A 17,892-nucleotide genomic window follows, 5' to 3' on the forward strand; every position below is an offset into this window, starting at 1 on the left:
CGGGTTTGCCTTGCAAATAATGTTGCAAAACTAAGTAAACATCGAGGACTTAAGGCACAAAAGGCCTTAGTGCTGCAATTTATTTTGTGTTGCACCTGCAAACTTTGAAAGTGGGATTCTCTACCAACAGGGGTTTGCCATGATGTATTGAGGATTCAAGTCCTACCCCCTTCTCCCCTCAATAGCATCATAAGCATTATAAAGGTGCAAAGGCACAGTTCCTTTAAAAAGACACCCGAAAGGCATGACCGTCACATGACATGGTAAAACTGAAACATTCCAATATGTCAGCACTAGAGCATGCTTCTACACCAACACTAGAATGTTCCGTGGCTGGTGAGGATCTTGGGGTACATGGAGGCTTATATGAAAAGGGGCACAGTAACCAAGATCAATACATTGCCCTTTAAAGATGACCCGGTTTCAGGCCCTAAGCACAGATAAGGAAGGTTGAAACCACTAGCTCGCAAATCCACAATGCACAAATGGGCACAACAATAACAATCAAAATATTTATTCAACATGAACTGCGCAAGGTTTCAAGGTACAGTTTAGACACGCCTCACTGTGCAGAAGATTGTGATGCCAAGGTCCTGGAACAGTCTTGAGCCGGGCATCGGTTCAATACTTGACCCGATGATTGGTCCTCTGTCCCAACGTATGTGGATTTTCAAAAAAGATTTATTTTACAATTCTTTTTAAATAAGGCACTTTAGAAAACAGCTACCGATTGTCACATAGCAGACAGAGTTTAAATAAACGTTTGTACAATTACGTATTTCCAATAGCTTCAAAGGATAAGGCACCTGCTTTCTGCGGTGTGTGAATGACCACACAGAGGTTTGTGTTCAGCACAAGGAGCTCAGCCATCTATCCTTGGCACCACAAGCTGGGTAATATTGACTGTCCAGAACACAGTGGGCAGTAATGTATTCAGACATGTCGCGCTTGTGATAATCGATGGATAACATTTTGTCAACATCCATTGTGTCCCTCGTTCACTAAAAGGTTGCAGACTACATTCTGTAGAACTCAATGGTTTCCTTAACAGAGGAGCTTGGAAGATGCAGAACAAGCAAGTCTTTGCAAAAGACAATTCCATCAGATTATAAAATTCCATGGGCATTAAACAGTCCAGTCACAGCTGAGAAAGCATTGTGTAGGGATCCCCACTTCTGAAGTATAAGCCTTGTTATAATCCTAACATTTAGTAATTTATATGTAAACGAAAACATTGTACTTTTAAAAAAGTCAATACCATCGGTCCTATTAGCCATCACTAGAACGGATCTCCTCTTTAACTGGCAGTGCCAAGGAGACTTCCTCCTGCCCAGACACAATAGTTCCTACAACATTGGTACACAGAAGTAATCAGGCTTAAAACAAATGATCTTCTTAAAAGCAGAAAATCATTGCCTTAAATGGTCCTTATAGGGAAGCAGACTTCCCCAGTCTTGCACACACACCCTCCGTTTAGCACCTAGAATCTGGGAACCTAACAAAAGGGGACGAAATACTAAGAAGTCGCTGTAGGAGCTGCATTTGTTCCTCATTCTGTGACCCGAGTGGCAGATTACAGACACAGGCATAACGCTCTGCCTTGAAATTAAAGTCAGTATCCTGGGCGGCGTTTACCACCCGAGATAGAGCTTTAACTCTGGAAACCTCCCCAGAGGTTTCTCTTTGGTGGGAGACTGGGGATGCAGAAATAAGACTCATTTCCTAATTTCATGTTGCCTTCTTAGACATAGTGTAATGATGTATTCACTGAGCTACTAAAACCAGAACCTAAATTCACAATTGCATGTCCATTTTAAATCATTAGTACTTCCTGCTGGAAGGGGCAATGGTGGCTTATCACTAATTAAAAAAAACAGTCACGCCATTACGTTTCCTTAAGCATCTGAAGGTGGACCAGTCGTAACTCTTCCTCTTTGCACAATGGTGCACACCAAAGTCCGATGAGAGATTTGGGGTGCATCTCAAATGTCATTTATTCACTAGAGTGAACATATTTTACACTGACAATATTCATCTGTTGAGTATCTGTCTTTCATCCTTACTATTAGTAAGGTTATTTTTTTATACTGATGGATACTGAATAATACATGAACATGTGCCATTATTAGATGCTGCAGCAAATCACATCGATGGGACTAGCACCGAGGACCAGAAACCCGCACTCTGAGCTGACCAATGGAACGGAGGCAGACCATCCTCAGGGCACTGTTGCGAGTCAACTCCAGTTCCTGCGTCTTTTATGCTCTGGCTACACTTTTCACTGCTAAAGAGTCTTACATTCCATTGGTTCTCATGCAGCTGCCAGGCTTTATCTGTGCAGGCCACTAGTCTCTGGAACTCCCCTCATGTTTTACCCTCCGTGCAGGCAAGGCCAAATTAAGTTCTGAAAGTCTCTTTAAAATGTTTCAAAATGACTTACAATACAGCCTGTGGTGCCAATTCATATAGGGTATAAAATTTCAGTACTACCAAACGAAAGATTAAATTTGCTCATGCACTTTAGTGCCATAGTATTAATCAGACAATCATTTGAATAGAAACCCAAAGAATGTGCTGTAATTGGGTATATACCTCAACACTCAAAGCCCGACTAGGTAACATTTTGAAAGTCCGAATGCACCCCTTCGATTGCCTTGTTCCCAAGAGCTTCATCTGTAATCAGTTTACAAATACAACAATTTCGGCTACTCTGGGCCTGGTGCCTTCCAGTTGGGTCCAATTCTGGAATCCAAGGTCTTCGCTCTTGCGACAACGTCGACTACCTGAGGCTACTCTGCGACTGCTGCCTTCCAGTTAGGCCCAATCCTGGAATCCAAGGTCTTTGCTCTTACGTCAACTTCGACTACCTGACGTTGCTCTGGGAATGGTGCCTGCTAGTTTGGCCCAGTCCTGGAATCCAAGGTCTTCACACTTGCGTCAACAGGATTGTAGTACGGGAATATCCTAGAATCCACTCATTTGTGCCCACGGAACCATGAGCTTGTGCAGAAAACTACTTAGTCCGGATCCATTAGGTATATTTCAAGAACAGACCCTCTTGTCTTCAGAGATATACCTGGAGACCCTGAAAGGTGTTGCTCAGTATAAGACTGCCTTGATGGCCACGGAACGCTACATATTCCTTGGACTATGCAAGTGTGGGCCAAATTTAACCGCCAATGGTCTGACAGTTTGCTATCCTGAACAGAAATGTGTGATACTGCCAGGCTGGCTGTGTTCTACGCACTTCTACTTTTGGAAGATATGGGAAATGAGGCCTTGCAGAACAAGGCCTTACGAAGAGCAACTATTTCTGAGGTTTTGGAACTTAAGCCGAGAAGGTAGTCTGCAATAGATTTGAAGATCTTTCGCTGGCACTTTGACCTCGAGATTTTCCAGCCTAGCAGAGCATGGCAAAGCAGTCACTGGCGGGAAACAGGAGATCGTCCAGCCTAGCAGAGCATAGCAAAGCATCCATTCAGCACCCTGCCCTGGAGATCTTCCAGCCTAGCAGAGCATAGCAAAGCATCCATTCAGCACCCTGCCCTGGAGATCTTCCAGCCTAGCAGAGCATGGCAAAGCAGTCACTGGCGGAAACAGGTGATCTTCCAGCCTAGCAGAGCATGGCAAAGCATCCATTCAGCATACTGCCCTCGAGATCTTCCAGCCTAGCAGAGCATGGCAAAGCATCCATTCAGCACCCTGCCCTGGAGATCTTCCAGCCTAGCAGAGCCTGGCAAAGCAGTCACTGGTGGAAACAGGAGATCTTCCAGCCTAGCAGAGCATGGCAAAGCATCCATTCAGCACACTGCCCTCGAGATCTTCCAGCCTAGCAGATCATGGCAAAGCATCCATTCAGCACACTGCCCTGGAGATCTTCCAGCCTAGCAGATCATGGAAAAGCATCCATTCAGCACACTGCCCTGGAGATCTTCCAGCCTAGCAGAGCATGGCAAAGCATCCATTCAGCACACTGCCCTGGAGATCTTCCAGCCTAGCAGAGCATGGCAAGGCATCCATTCAGCACACTGCCCTGGAGATCTTCCAGCCTAGCAGAGCATGGCAAAGCATCCATTCAGTACCGTGCCCTAGAGATCTTCCAGCCTAGCAGAGCATGGCAAAGCAGTCACTGGCGGAAACAGAAGATCTTCCAGCCTAGCAGAGCATGGCAAAGCATCCATTCAGCACACTGCCCTCGATATCTTCCAGCCTAGCAGATCATGGCAATGCATCCATTCAGCACACTGCCCTGGAGATCTTCCAGCCTAGCAGAGCATGGCAAAGCATCCATTCAGCACCCTGGAGATCTTCCAGCCTAGCAGAGCATGGCAAAGCATCCAGTCAGCACCCTGCCCTGGAGATCTTCCAGCCTAGCAGAGCATGGCAAAGCAGTCACTGGCGGAAACAGGAGATCTTCCAGCCTAGCAGATCATGGCAAAGCATCCATTCAGCACACTGCCCTGGAGAACCTCCAGCCTAGCAGATCATGGCAAAGCATCCATTCAGCACACTGCCCTGGAGATCTTCCAGCCTAGCAGAGCATGGCTAAGCATCCATTCAGTACCCAGCCCTGGAGATCTTCCAGCCTAGCAGAGCATGGCAAAGCATCCATTCAGCACCCAGCCCTGGAGATCTTCCAGCCTAGCAGAGCATGGCAAAGCATCCATTCAGCACCCAGCCCTGGAGATCTTCCAGCCTAGCAGAGCATGGCAAAGCATCCATTCAGCACCCAGCCCTGGAGATCTTGTCACTGGCGGAAACAGGAGATCTTCCAGCCTAGCAGAGCATGGCAAAGCATCCATTCAGCACCCAGCCCTGGAGATCTTCCAGCCCAGCAGAGCATGGTAAAGCATCCATTCAGCACCCAGCCCTGGAAATCTTCCAGCCTAGCAGAGCATGGCAAAGCAGTCACTGGCGGAAACAGGAGATCTTCCAGCCTAGCAGAGCATGGCTAAGCATCCATTCAGCACCCAGCCCTGGAGATCTTCCAGCCTAGAAGAGCATGGCAAAGCATCCATTCAGCACCCTGCCCTGGAGATCTTCCAGCCTAGCAGAGCATGGCAAAGCAGTCACTGGCGGAAACAGGAGATCTTCCAGCCTAGCAGAGGATGGCAAAGCAGTCTCTGGCGGAAACAGACAATCAACACTGCTATCAAGGGCAGACCATGTATATACACAACTTCCCCATGTGTACATATATGACTTATTACAGATGCAGCATGACTGAACAGGAATATTATATACATGCTTTCCTTTGCAATGAACGATTAAACATATTTCATTCTTTCCCATTGCAACTGACATGTAAAATATGGTTGTAAGCAACAAAATGCTTTGTTTTGGCCAATCTATAGAATCACGTTTTGGAAATTATACTGGTATTGTTTTAAACAATTCAACTTTGTGTAAGATAGAGCAAACATCAAACCAGACCCCGCACTGGCCAGTGCTTTTGCTGTTGTCTTTCACAAAAGCGTTCAGCAATATTCACAAAATACAATGATACCATCCTCCCATATCTATGTCAACGTTGATGTTTCTAATCTAAAAGTCAATTTTGCCATGCTGTAAAAATAAAACAAGATACCAAGGGAACCCTTAAAAAATACTGTAAAATATCTTTCCTTTCAAAATCACAGAACTTCATTGACCCCAGAACAGCCAAGAAACAAAGTGGTTGCTATGCGACAAAGGAAATAATCTCATTCAATTTGAAAGTCCCCACTCGTCTTCCAGTTCAGTAAAATATAATGAAATATTCATGGATCTTGCATACGGTCAGTGGCGTCGTAATATTGAACCGTATAACATGTCATCAATGGCAGTTAAGAGTTTGGTGCAAATAAACACTGAACGCGCACACACAAGACCGATATTAAAGTCTTGAATACCACCTGATGTGCTTCCAGCACAAACATTTTTGCGGACCAACAAATTCCACATAACTCAGGTCAATACTGCAAAGTGTACAAGCAAACCAGCTAAACTCTTTCCACACAGCTCCAGCAAGCGTGTCTTTAGTAAGGCTCTCAAATAGAGTGAGTCTTAAGCTCATCCTTCAAGATCAGCCCCAGGTTCACTGTATGGACTTCCCTCTGCTTTCCACAATCCATGCAATAACCAGAATGTATCCTTTGACACTCGACAATTGCCACGTGGCGCTGCATTATTCCCCAAGCCATTCCGTGAACACTGGGACTTCTGCCAGTATCTGAGCTTTTAGAACTTAACAAGGATATTTCAACAAACGCTTCCTCCTAATGCCATTCACTGAGCCAGTAGTGCTATTTAGGGGTCTGACAGTACCATTTTCTTTTAGAACTCTAATAAAGAAAAAATAGATGTATTAATATGAACAAAACAGTTGTATAATCATCTTAAGAGGACAAGTCTTCAATACTGCTTTTGCTCTCCAAGAAATGTCTGCATTTTCTTTTGGCAAAATAAATACATGCACTTACAGAAAGCCACTCAGAAACGCTGTTACTGTAACACCACCCTCACGCACACCCCATAATCTCTTCCTTTCAAATTTACAAAAAAAAGTTTGGGTGTCATTTTCTATCTGTACCTTTACCAGCTACTTCAGTTTTAAAAGATAATTTATAGCTGTGAATCTATATCCAGAAGATTTAACAAATGAAGCCCACTGAGAGTCCAATGGATTCCCATGGGTTTCCATGTGGACAGTTAAGAACAAACAAACAATCTGTTCATCTTATGCAAAAGTGTAGATACGGATGCTAAGTTTCTGGCCCCTTTTGACGTCCCAACCATGGGACGCAAGTACTTGATCAACGCAAAACACTGAGAATTTGGCATCAAGCCTCAAAAATGTGCCTTCACCTCTCCTTGAAGGCAAACTGGAAAATTCCATTCTAACTCGATTATGTGTTTCAGCACTTCTGCTGCAAAGATACCCACTTGAATAGAGTATTGGACAGTCTCTCTGAACATGAAGCTGCATCCTAGGAGGCGCTATTAGGGTTTGGCATAGTATGATGAGCTTTCAACTCAATGTCACTCAATGACAGGGCAACCAATCCCTCCTACAGACTGTAGTCTGTCAACAAACAACACTGCACAAACAGTGCAGTGCTACTGCCTAGGAATGCCCCATCATAATGGTCATGGGTTGCTTTAGCCAACATTCGGGGTCCGAACACATTTAACAGTTACACATTTTAGGTCTAAACGTCTGCTCAAGAGCATCACGTTGAGCTTTCATGTTTGTTGAACTTTTATCCTGCTTAGATTGATGGGTTACCTGCCGGAAGCTGGTCAACATTGCTCTATAGTGTGCAATGAAAGTACAGAAACGCCACTCTGGGAAATGAAGGTTGACACCAATCTGCACAGAGACGAACGCAGAGCAAGGTTGGGTTGCACTAATGTGACTTGCAAACATTCAATGCCTTCTCACCACCTGCATTCGAGGCCTTCAGGGGTTCGACAGGTCACACTACTTTCTATGCTGCTGGCCCCCTGGCCGTCCAGGAGTGTCTGCCTGCTCCGTGCTTCCTGCTATCCACACTTGTGCATTTTACCTGAAACAATTCTTCCTCATGTGCAAGCCATTATATTGAACTACATTTCTGGTCATTTGTAAGAAAAAGGCAATTGAATATTGAGACGTACAGACTGGTTCAAATGATGTGACATAGGGCGTCCTATGAAGGGAAGTCAGCCTGGATGTGCGGGAGTTTCTGGGGAACACAGTCATTCAAAATTGTTTCAAGACCAGTGGCTAGTGCCAACGTCTCCCCTACACTAGTAGCTGAGTGTCCACTGCTGCTGTACCCTGCATGGAATTTTCCAGGCCCCAGTCTACCTTCATTCGGAGCATTCTGGATGTCTTAAGGAGTCGAGCACATGAGTCTTTGCTTCCACCACTCCCGAGTGAGTCCTATTAAAGTTCTTGAGGGGACACATGTCAGTACTGTGCATTTGCTGGTTACTTGTATCTTCCATACTAAAGCTACCCTTTCCAGCAGCAGAGAGGTCCTCGTTCACAAGCCACGCTGGCTCTTCTTTTAACCGGATAGTAGAGCTTTCCTCTAAGCGAGTCAACAAAACCGGTCTCTGCTGAAAAGAGAATGAATGTTGGGGACACATTAAGCAACCTTCATCACACACACCCCCCTTCTCAGCATTGGGAGGAGACTGCAGTATTCTCTGTGAAGCACAATCTGCCTTCCAAACTGGGGTACTCGACGCCTCCTTTTTTTCTGCATCAGCATTGATATGGCCATCTTCGAGAACAGGGCCCGTCACGGTTGCTGAAGACGCCGCCTTCCCACTTTCATCATCGGATTTCTCCTTTCCTTGGACATCGGAGCCTCCATCCACATGTTCAGGCTCAACGCTGCCTCTCTGTCCTGCAGCCAGCTCTTCTGTGACACCCATTGGGTCTGGTGGGTCTTGGTCACCTTCTGGGGCCGGGGGGTTTATCTGCTGGTGGCACATTGGGCAGGTGTCTTGGATATAAAGCCACTTGCGGAGACAGCAGGCATGGAAGAAGTGTCCACAGGTGGTGATGACGGCAATGCTCATTTCCTGCAATACACAGAGTAAAGAGTGAAACAGGATTAGCTGCTAAGAATCAGACTAAAGCAAAACTGGATTTCTCATTTCACAAAGAGGCAAAAAAACAAGGTTAACTTAACTGCAGTCAAAGAGAACACACGTATCACACAAATATAGATAAAGCAAAGCACACACAACATCTTGCTTAGACACTAATACCAGACTAGGTTTAACTGTAAACAAAAGATGGGTGTAGAGCCCCCTGGCATCAGAGCTTGGTCATATTCTGACATATCGACAGCAATCATGGCCATTTATATCGAGTGGCTATGAATCAAAGATGCACATTTAAGAAGCAACCTGCAATTAAGTGAAATAAGTGTGCAAATCAAGGATCCATCCGGTGGCTTTCTAGAGGAAGGCACAAAAATGCCATTAGCATCTTGGATCCATATAGAAACGATGTATAATAGAATTTGAAACCAGAGTTTAATTCCCTGCAGAATTTGGCTATTTGGTGTAAAAAAATCAAACGTTGGAATGGGTCTATAAATAGGACTTGGGATTCCTTTTTCAAGTCCCCTACGATGATCGAACCAGGTTGATAAAAGTCCCAATTCCAATTAAGCAAGCAAACGCCTTTAGCTTTAGTTTTGCAAAACATATCGGGGATACCTAGATAAAAAAAAAACATGGCCCGGTTGTATAGAAGCGAAACGGTGGCAACTGCGGTATACAGTGCAGGCATTTGGGGTTACACCAAGAGGGCCCTGTTAGAGCTGCAAAAACGGATTCCTTTGTAAATTATTAGTTCCGCAAGAGTCCTGTCCTTCTCAGTTCATTAGGAGCTGGGAGTCCTGTATTTAATGGACTCCTTGAGACTGAAACCTCTCTTGACTAACCCCCAGGTTGTTCTTTATCAAACTATTTTGGAATATCTTCGAAGAGAAGGAAACTATCCCATGAAATCCAATGAGTCACTTAAGCAAAAAACAGCTAACAAATGCTGGGGTTAGCCGACTGGGCTGAGAACCAAGGCCATGTTGGGAAGCGGGGGCAATCATGCCAGGCTCCCATGCGGTTTAGTGTGAGGCAGAGGCCTTTAAGTGTGATGTAGATGATTGGACAGGCTATAGCAGGGAGGAGTGTGTTGCTAAAAGCTGCACCAGGGGCGAGTCAGTGCATGTGTGGGTAAAGGGGGTATTCGGAGTGAAACACCATCTTAGAAATAGCAGCCATATTGAAATCGAGGTATAACACTGCGCTGCAAGCTGGCCCAGGCCACGAACGTGGAACTATGTGTGTGCATGAGGGAATAGGTTGAGACAGGCCAGAGCCGCAGAGATTCATAAATCTCCCATTGTCTCATACTGCCAGCATTTGCATCCCAGGAGGAATGTGCCCGGCAAGGCCATGAAGGGGCTCGAAGCTCCCTGCGAAAAGTTATCCCACAAGGAGGAGGGCATACATTTGAATTAATATACCTTCCATTGTGCTCAATCAATCATTTTTGCAAGAACATGTGTTACAACGAACATGGTCCACTGCTTATGTGGCTTCGTAGGAAGTATTTTAAACATTTAAAATAGAGGTACACATCAGTAAATTATGATTTGTAGAATTCAAAATGTAAAATAATGACATGTAATACAATATACTGCTCAGTAAATACATAGAAAGTAAGGGGTTATATAAAGGCAATTTAATAACCTTTCCGCAGTGGTTCGTAAATTAGTCAATCAATCTTCAATCCAAATGTATCCGTCTATGTTTTATTTTGACAGTACCCATAATGGTGCATACATAAGCCATCAATGCAAGCACCAACATCTTTATATCTCACTGATGGGTGGGCAAACCTTGTTGGTAGTGGCGCTGGATTATGGTAATAACCGTGGGTGGGATTACTTTTTGAAGAACGTCAGAACACCTTGTTTGTGGTACTGGAGTAACACGCTCAGCTGTGAAGGCCACTGAATTTCCACAAATTGTACATTCGGATGAAACAGTCAATGCTGTTGGTATTGGAGGTACCTGCATACCTCACCCTGTGTCTCCCCTACTTATGGTTATTTTGGGTCCTAGTTCTTTTCATGTTGAGCCTGTGTTTCCCTGTTGATCCGTTTGGGTGGTTTTATAATGCTAATCTGTTCCATTTACTGTTCCCCTGATGATACTTCTCGGCAGTCCTCCCCATGAGGTTTTGGCTGTGCTGCAGGAGTTTCCTCATTCAAACCTTGAAGATCGACCCATTGCTCTCTTACGGCAACAGTGAGTGTTGCATCGAGTTCCTGCCAAATGATGGTCCACACTTGCGGATGAATCCAGCTATATGCTCAATGCTGGGCCAGTCAAAATCACTGTGAACCCAGCCAGACCCCTGCCATGTGTACCCCAGTAGCCCAATTTTCAGAGTTGGTAGGTAACTTGTTCTTCAAACGGATTGTGTCCTCCAATGTATTCCTCATCTTTGACAGACTGCCAAAGCAGTACCAAAAAATGGAGGAGGGAGAAGAATTTAGAATACCCAATCAGATGGCAGAATAAAGGACCATTTTACCAAAGGCCATAACATGACCATGGAGCATATCCAGGGAGTAATATTTGACAAAGGTGTGGATAGAAGCTCATGTAGCGGGATCACAAATATTCCTAATAGGAACTCCCCGCTGCAGGGCAGTGGAAGAAACCACGCCCCTAGTGGAATGAGCCCGCAACCCTTCCGGAGGGTCCTTGCCCGCCAATCTGTAACATTCAGTAATGGTGAAGATAATCCACCTGCACAAGGTCTATTTGGTAACAGCCTGGCCCAATCGGTGTCCAGCGTACCCCACAAAGAGTTGGTCGTCCACTCTGACCCTGGACATCCTAGAAATATAAAAGCTCAGAGCTCTCCTAGGGTCCAACCTATGGAGTCGCTCCTCTTCCTTACCAGGATGAGGAGGATAGAAAGCAGGAAGTACCACTTTTTGGCTTAAATGAAACTCAGACACTACCTTAGGTAGAAAGGATGGATATACCCTCAGTACAACCCTACCCTTGTGGAACACAGTAAAGGGTGACTTAGATAAAATTGCCTGCAATTCACTCACTCTGCGAGCGGATGAAACCGCAACCAAGAAAACCGTCTTGAAAGACAACAGTCTCAAAGGACAAGAGTGCAAAAGTTCAATCAGAGCACCCGTCAGGAATTTCAAGACCGAATTCAAATCCCATACCGGCACCTGAAACGGGGATAGTGGGAACACATTAGTGAGCCCCTTTAAGAAATTGGGAAATCAAAGGAATCTTAAAATAAGAACATTCTTCAGACGAGCGCTTGAAGATAGACGGCGCTGCCAGGTAACCATTAATGGTACCTCCTTGAAGACCCCTGTGGGCCAAAGAAAGCAAGAAAGACAGAATCTTGGGAATGGGACACTGAAAAGGATCAACATTGTGTCTTCTGCACCAGTCGCAAAACTTACGGCAACGATATAGGAATTTGGTTGCCGGCCTTCTGGCCGAAAGCAACACCTCCATCACGTCATCCGGGAGGTCCCAATCCTTATATCTCAACGTTTCAGAAACCAAGCTTGAAGGTTGAGTCTTGATCTCTCAATGGAGTACCCCGCCCCCAACCCCTGCGCGCACGCGAGAGAAACAATCCTTACGGTAGAGAAGCCAGAGTGGAGGACAGATGGACGTTTCTAGAAGGTCCGGGTACCATGCTCTGCTGGCCCAATCCGGAGCAATGAGGATCATGTGGGACCTGAACCTCCACAACCTCCTTAGCACATGAGGAATAACGGGGACTGGAGGAAACACGTACAGAGGTGGGAATGACCAATCCACGACGAATGCATCCCCTATGGCTTCTCTCGGAGGAAATTCCCTTGAGCAGAATCTCTCGCACTTCCGGTTGGCACTGGTCTCGTACAGATCCACTTGGGGTGTCCCCCAAAGGGCGAAGATCTCCAGAGGGACTTTGTGAGCCAACTCCCACTCGTGAGAGATCGTGTTCTGCCTGCTCAGAGCGTCCGCTGCATTCTCCTCTCTGGCCAGATGAACTGCCGAGAGTGAAATTCCTTGCTGGATTGCCCAGAACCAGAGCTGAATTGCCTCTCTGCACAACGGGAGTGACCCTACCCCCCCCCCCTTTCTTGTTGAGGTAATGCATGGCCACTGTTTTGTTTGTTTCATTTTTTTATAATGCGCACCAGACCCAAGAGTATCAGGGCGCAGAAGGATACAAGGAAATACAAAGCTTAGATTACAGGAATAAGTTACACATGACAAGCAGTACAGCAATGTTACATATACAAGAGAACAAGTGAGTAAACAATAGATACAAAGAGCTTAGTGATCGGTGGATTTGAGCCAGATAGTGTAGTTACGTCTAAAGTTCCGTAATGATTGATCTTCTCCAAGTGCCGGTGGCATGGCATTCCATGACTGGGCAGCTTTGACCAGAAAGCTACTGCCTCCAACCTTCAATAGCTTAAATCTAGGGATGGTGAGACAGTTGGTGTTGGCTAGTCTAAAGGGTCGGCTGGAGGTTCTTCTACGGAATCTGTCAGTGAGATAGCTAGGAGCGGCATTATGCAGAGCTTTATGGGTGACTGATGCCATTTTTAGCTGGATTTTGTTGTGGGTCGAGATCCAGTTGTTTTGACGCCTGATATCAGATATGCGAGACCTTCTGGTCACACCATGGGCCGCTCTAAGAGCATTATTTTGGAGAATTTGGATTCTCTGGATAATCGATTTATTGGAACCAATATAAAGGGTGTTTACAATAATCTAACCTGGATAACTTCAACTGTATTCTGAGAGGAAGGGTTTGCCAGTTCTAATAAGCTTACATATATAAGCAGTGGCGGAGGCCATAGCATTCACTTGTTTGGTGACGGAGCGAGTGGAATCCAGGTAAAAACCAAGGGTCTTTACCACCTTGGCTACTTTGATAAGATTGCCATCAATTATGAAAGAGCAATAATCCTGGCCTAGTTTTTTGAGGTTGGTGGGGGTGCCCAGGATGATAAGCACTGTTTTATCATCATTCAGGCATAGACCGCGGGTCGCCATCCATGGCTGGATGATGAGGTAAACTCTATTCACCAAGGCCAAATACTTGTCGTACTCCCCGGAAAGTGGGAGGAGAATATGGGTATCATCGGCATAATTACTGTAGGTGATACCAAGATGGTCCAGATCATCAAAAAGGGGTTTAGTGAATATGCTGTATAGCGTCGGAGAGACGCAAGAGCCCTTGGGCTCCCCACAGGTGATAGGAATGGGGTCTGCTGCTTCAGAAGGGGAGAAAACCCTCATGGTCCTATCGCTTAAAAATGACTCGATCCAGACTATGGCCTCCTTGGAGAAGTGTGCAGCTAAGTCTAGATGGCTGCATAAGACCTTGTGGTCCAAAAGGTCAAATGCAGCAGAGAGTTCAAGGAGGAGAAGGAGGGCTGTTTTCCCCTTGTCCCTTAGCTCATCTACCTGGGCCTTCAGGTCGATGAGGGCGGTCTCCGTTCCATGTTGTCCGTCATGATCAGGACACACTTCCACCGCACAGACGGCAGAAAAGCCTTGAGGGCCAGCCTGATGGCTCTCAGCTCCAACAGGTTGATGTGGAGTTTGGACTCCAGAGACAAACGACCGCTGGCAGTCAGATCGTCGGCATGAACCCCCCATCCAGTGAGTGAGGCGTGCGTCACCACCGTCACCTCTGTCCAAGGTTGCCAAAATGGCTCCCACTTCATCAGATTCCCTTCTCTGGCCCACCACAGAAGATCCTGCAAGACCGAGAGTGGAACCTTAACGGGATCCGGCATCTTGCCTGAGAACTAGGCCCACTGCATCTTGAGGACCCATTGCAGGGATCTCATCCGCAGTCTGGCCTCTGGCATCAGAAAAATGCAGGATGCCATGAGGCGGAGCAACCTTAATACGAAAGCCGGAAGACTCTGGGCATGTTGAAATGTGTCCACCATCTGTACAATGTGATAAGCCCTCCCCTTGGGAGGCAAGCACTTTCCCAACGGCGTGTCCAACACAGCCCGATGTACTGGAGCTGTTGAGAAGGTGCCAGATGCGACTTCCTGAAATTGAGGGAGAAGTCCAGCTTGTGGGGGGAGTGGCAGGTGAGACTGAGATGATCGAGAGCTTGCGAGGGAGAACACGCTCGGATCAGCTAGTCGTCCAGGTAGGGATAGACATGAATCCCCCACCCCCCCTCGCCTGAGATACGCTGCCACCACCACCATTAGCTTGGTAAAGACCCTCTGGGTGGAAGGCCAATCAGAATGCAGGACCCAAAACTGAAAGTGCGAGCTGCAAGCCGCAAACCTCAGGTACTTTCAGTTCTTTGGATGAATCGGCACATGAAAGTAAGCATTCTGTAGGTCCAGAGACACCAACCAATCTTTAAGTCGAAGGGCCTGAATGACCTGAGAAAAAGTGACCATCTTGAACTTGTCCTTCCGGAGGAACTTGTTCAACCAACGCAAGTCCAAAGGTGGATCTCAGTCCCCCATCTTTCTTTGGAATCAAACAATATGGGGAATACCATCCCTTGTTCCTCTCCGCTACAGGCACTAGTTCTATAGCACCTTTCTCCAGCAGGGTTAAGTTTTCCTGCATAAGGAGCGGATCCGGAAGCTTCAAAGAGAGACTCCCCGGTGGATTGTCGTGAGGCCGCTTCAGGAAGGGCAAGCAGTAGCTGTGGGCTATTGTCTCCAGAACCCAAGCAGACAAAGTAATAACTCGCCATTCTTCGAGATGCTGAGACAGTCTGCCCCCAACCCACGAACAATGGAACATGGCCTCAGTTGTTTTGGAGCAGCTGTTGCAGCACCTGAAGGCAAAGAGGCTGCTGCTTGAGCGGATTTGGCACCTCTATTTCCCTGACCACCACAGGTACTTCTTCGTTGACTCCTTTGATTGCCGACTTCTCTCGTCCTACCAAAAGAGGAGTAGTAATGAAAGGAGCCTCCCCTCCACTGTTGTCCCCTAGGGCGAAAAGGCAGAGGTTGACGCAATGCTGCACTCAAAGATTTAGCAGCAGCTTTGGAGGTCTGCAACCTCAAAAGGCTCTCGTCAGCCTTGCTGCCAAACAAATGAGAGCCATCAAAGGGCATGTTCAGAAGACATGCCTGTACATCTGGAGCAAAACCAGACTTCCGCAACCACGCAAACCTGCGTATAACAGTGCTCGCAGCCATGGACCGGCTAACACTGTCGGCCGTGCCCAACCTAGACTGAAGGGATTCACACATGGCATTCTTGCCATCCTGCATGAGAGCAATGAACACATCCCTTTCTTCCCCCCGGGAATATGCTCAGCATCTAGAGAGACGCAATTCCACAGAGTGTGTGAAAATCTTGCCAAGGCACAAGTAGAGTTGGCTGACTTCAGCGCCATACTCCCTGCAGAAAACACCTTGCGCGCCCTACCATCGAAACGCTTGTCGTCCCTATCAGGAGGGATATTAGGGTACGCTGCCTGCCTCGAGGTGGCTGTAGCCGCCGGAACCACCAAACTCTCGGGAGTGGGGTGAGTGGATAGGTAGCTGGTGTTGCTACTGGAAGGGCGGTATTTTTTAGTTAACGACTTGTTAATCGCCAGAAGAGACTCCGGGTCTGCCAAACAGCCGCCACCCTTTTTTTGCAAAGTCAAATGAAAAGGCAACACTGGGTCAGTGGACGGTCCTTGATCCAAAATATCAGTCAAGTCATCCTGAACAAATGCATCCGGTGGACTAGACCAACCAAGACACTCAGTAACCCTAGCCATCAGTTTGCTATAAGAGGACTCAGCATGAGCCCCAGGCTCAGGCCTGCTAAACTCCACCTCAGGAGATGTGTCTAAGCCACTGGCATCATGTAGTGATTGACGTCAGTCTTCCAACTGACTGTCCCCAGGAAAGTTTCAAAATAAGGGATGCCTAAACTGCCACAGGTCCTTTAGGCTAAATATATCAGACAAACAACAAAAACAGACCTTGGCAAATGAGATCAGAACATTTCTTAATCTTGATTAAAATATAAATACTCCTATTTTTACATAAATCACAACACCTCTCTAAATTTTCATGAATGGTGGTTATAGATGTAGATGTTGGAAGTAAACAAATATTTGAAAGTTATATATAAATAAATATTTTTTATGTCAAAAATTGGTGTTAAGATTAAGAAATGTTGCAATCTAAGATATCTGATGTATATTTCAACCCATGGTGAATTGTATATATTTGTATGATAGAGTGTTGTGCTATAATAGTACTGGTTCAATTCATTTTCCAGTGTGTTCAGAATGCCTATAATAAATAACTATTTCTATAATTGACTGTCTAAATTGAATTATCGTGTGCCATACTGTGTGAATCATTGGCATCCTCCGGCCCCACTCATACTCCCCGGAGACTAAACCTTGACCTCTCTCCACCCTACCTGGATTGGGTGTTGGCTACCCTCTAAGAGCTCCCAGTTCATCACGACTAGGGTGGCATCCTAAAACCTGTCCACCAGGCCAGAGTCTAGAAAACCATCTTAATACTCTCCCAGCAGGATCCAGGCAAAATCCTCAAGGGTTGGAGTCCAAAAGATTATTCCAAGATAATTACTGGTGTGAGACCCGTTCTTTTAAAGGAAAAAGCCCACGGATGATTGGACTAAAGCTAGCCTGCCTTAGTGATCCAAAACCTGCTCTTGAAATGAGTGGGCTTTGCTCTTCTGACAGCACACCCAAAATGTTTGCTCTGGAGTAAGTGGCGAGCAGAAGCGGGAGAGAGAGGCGCAGAGAGAAACAAGATTTTGGAACTCTTTCCACACTGTACATAGATCTCACGTCTACACCAAGCCCTTGCCCCTTCGCCTTCTCACTAGGATCAAAGGCATTTAGAAATGCAACGCCCTTGTGTGAGGCTACTCCCTTTGAATGGATGGGATCCTTTAATGCCTGGGCCGAGGACAGCTCTCTGTTGTGCGGATGTCTCTGGCGGAGGGTGTTAACTGCTCTCGCAAAGAGATCAAATAGTGAGCTATGTCACATGACACCTTGGGAGATCCCACCTGAGAGACAGAGGGCGGGAGGGGATCTGCCCGTCTCTCTCGGGGGTTGTCTGCCCGTCTCTCTCGGGGGTTGTCTGCCTATTACAGGCTCCCCAATGGCAAACAAACATTTTAATTGGCAGAAACTAAAGGAAACCAACTTCTTGGATTCCCATGCTGTGAAGAGCAGGCAAAGATTTAGGTCTCATCCTCAAAACATGACCTTGATGAAGGTCAAAAACTCACCTGTGGAGTTTGCGGTCTCAGGATGGGTGTGCCTCTGTTAGGCAGAATCCTGTGCAGTTCCCTTGGGGAACACTGCAAGATGATTAA

General features: G+C 46.3%; 1 protein-coding gene across 1 annotated transcript in view; it reads right to left on the bottom strand.

The window, feature by feature from the left end:
- Positions 1 to 498: 498 nt before the first annotated feature.
- Positions 499 to 17,892, bottom strand: part of LOC138516923 (RING finger protein 145-like) — a 332,975-nt gene continuing 315,581 nt past the window's right edge. The window contains exon 10 of the mRNA XM_069632386.1: positions 499 to 8,556. Coding sequence (XP_069488487.1) covers positions 7,834 to 8,556 — 723 coding nt within the window. The 3' untranslated portion in view covers positions 499 to 7,833. The remainder of the gene's footprint in view (positions 8,557 to 17,892) is intronic.

This window comes from Ambystoma mexicanum, chromosome 6q (genome assembly GCF_040938575.1).
Source record: "Ambystoma mexicanum isolate Mex_15411 chromosome 6q, UKY_AmexF1_1, whole genome shotgun sequence".
NCBI lineage: Eukaryota > Metazoa > Chordata > Amphibia > Caudata > Ambystomatidae > Ambystoma > Ambystoma mexicanum.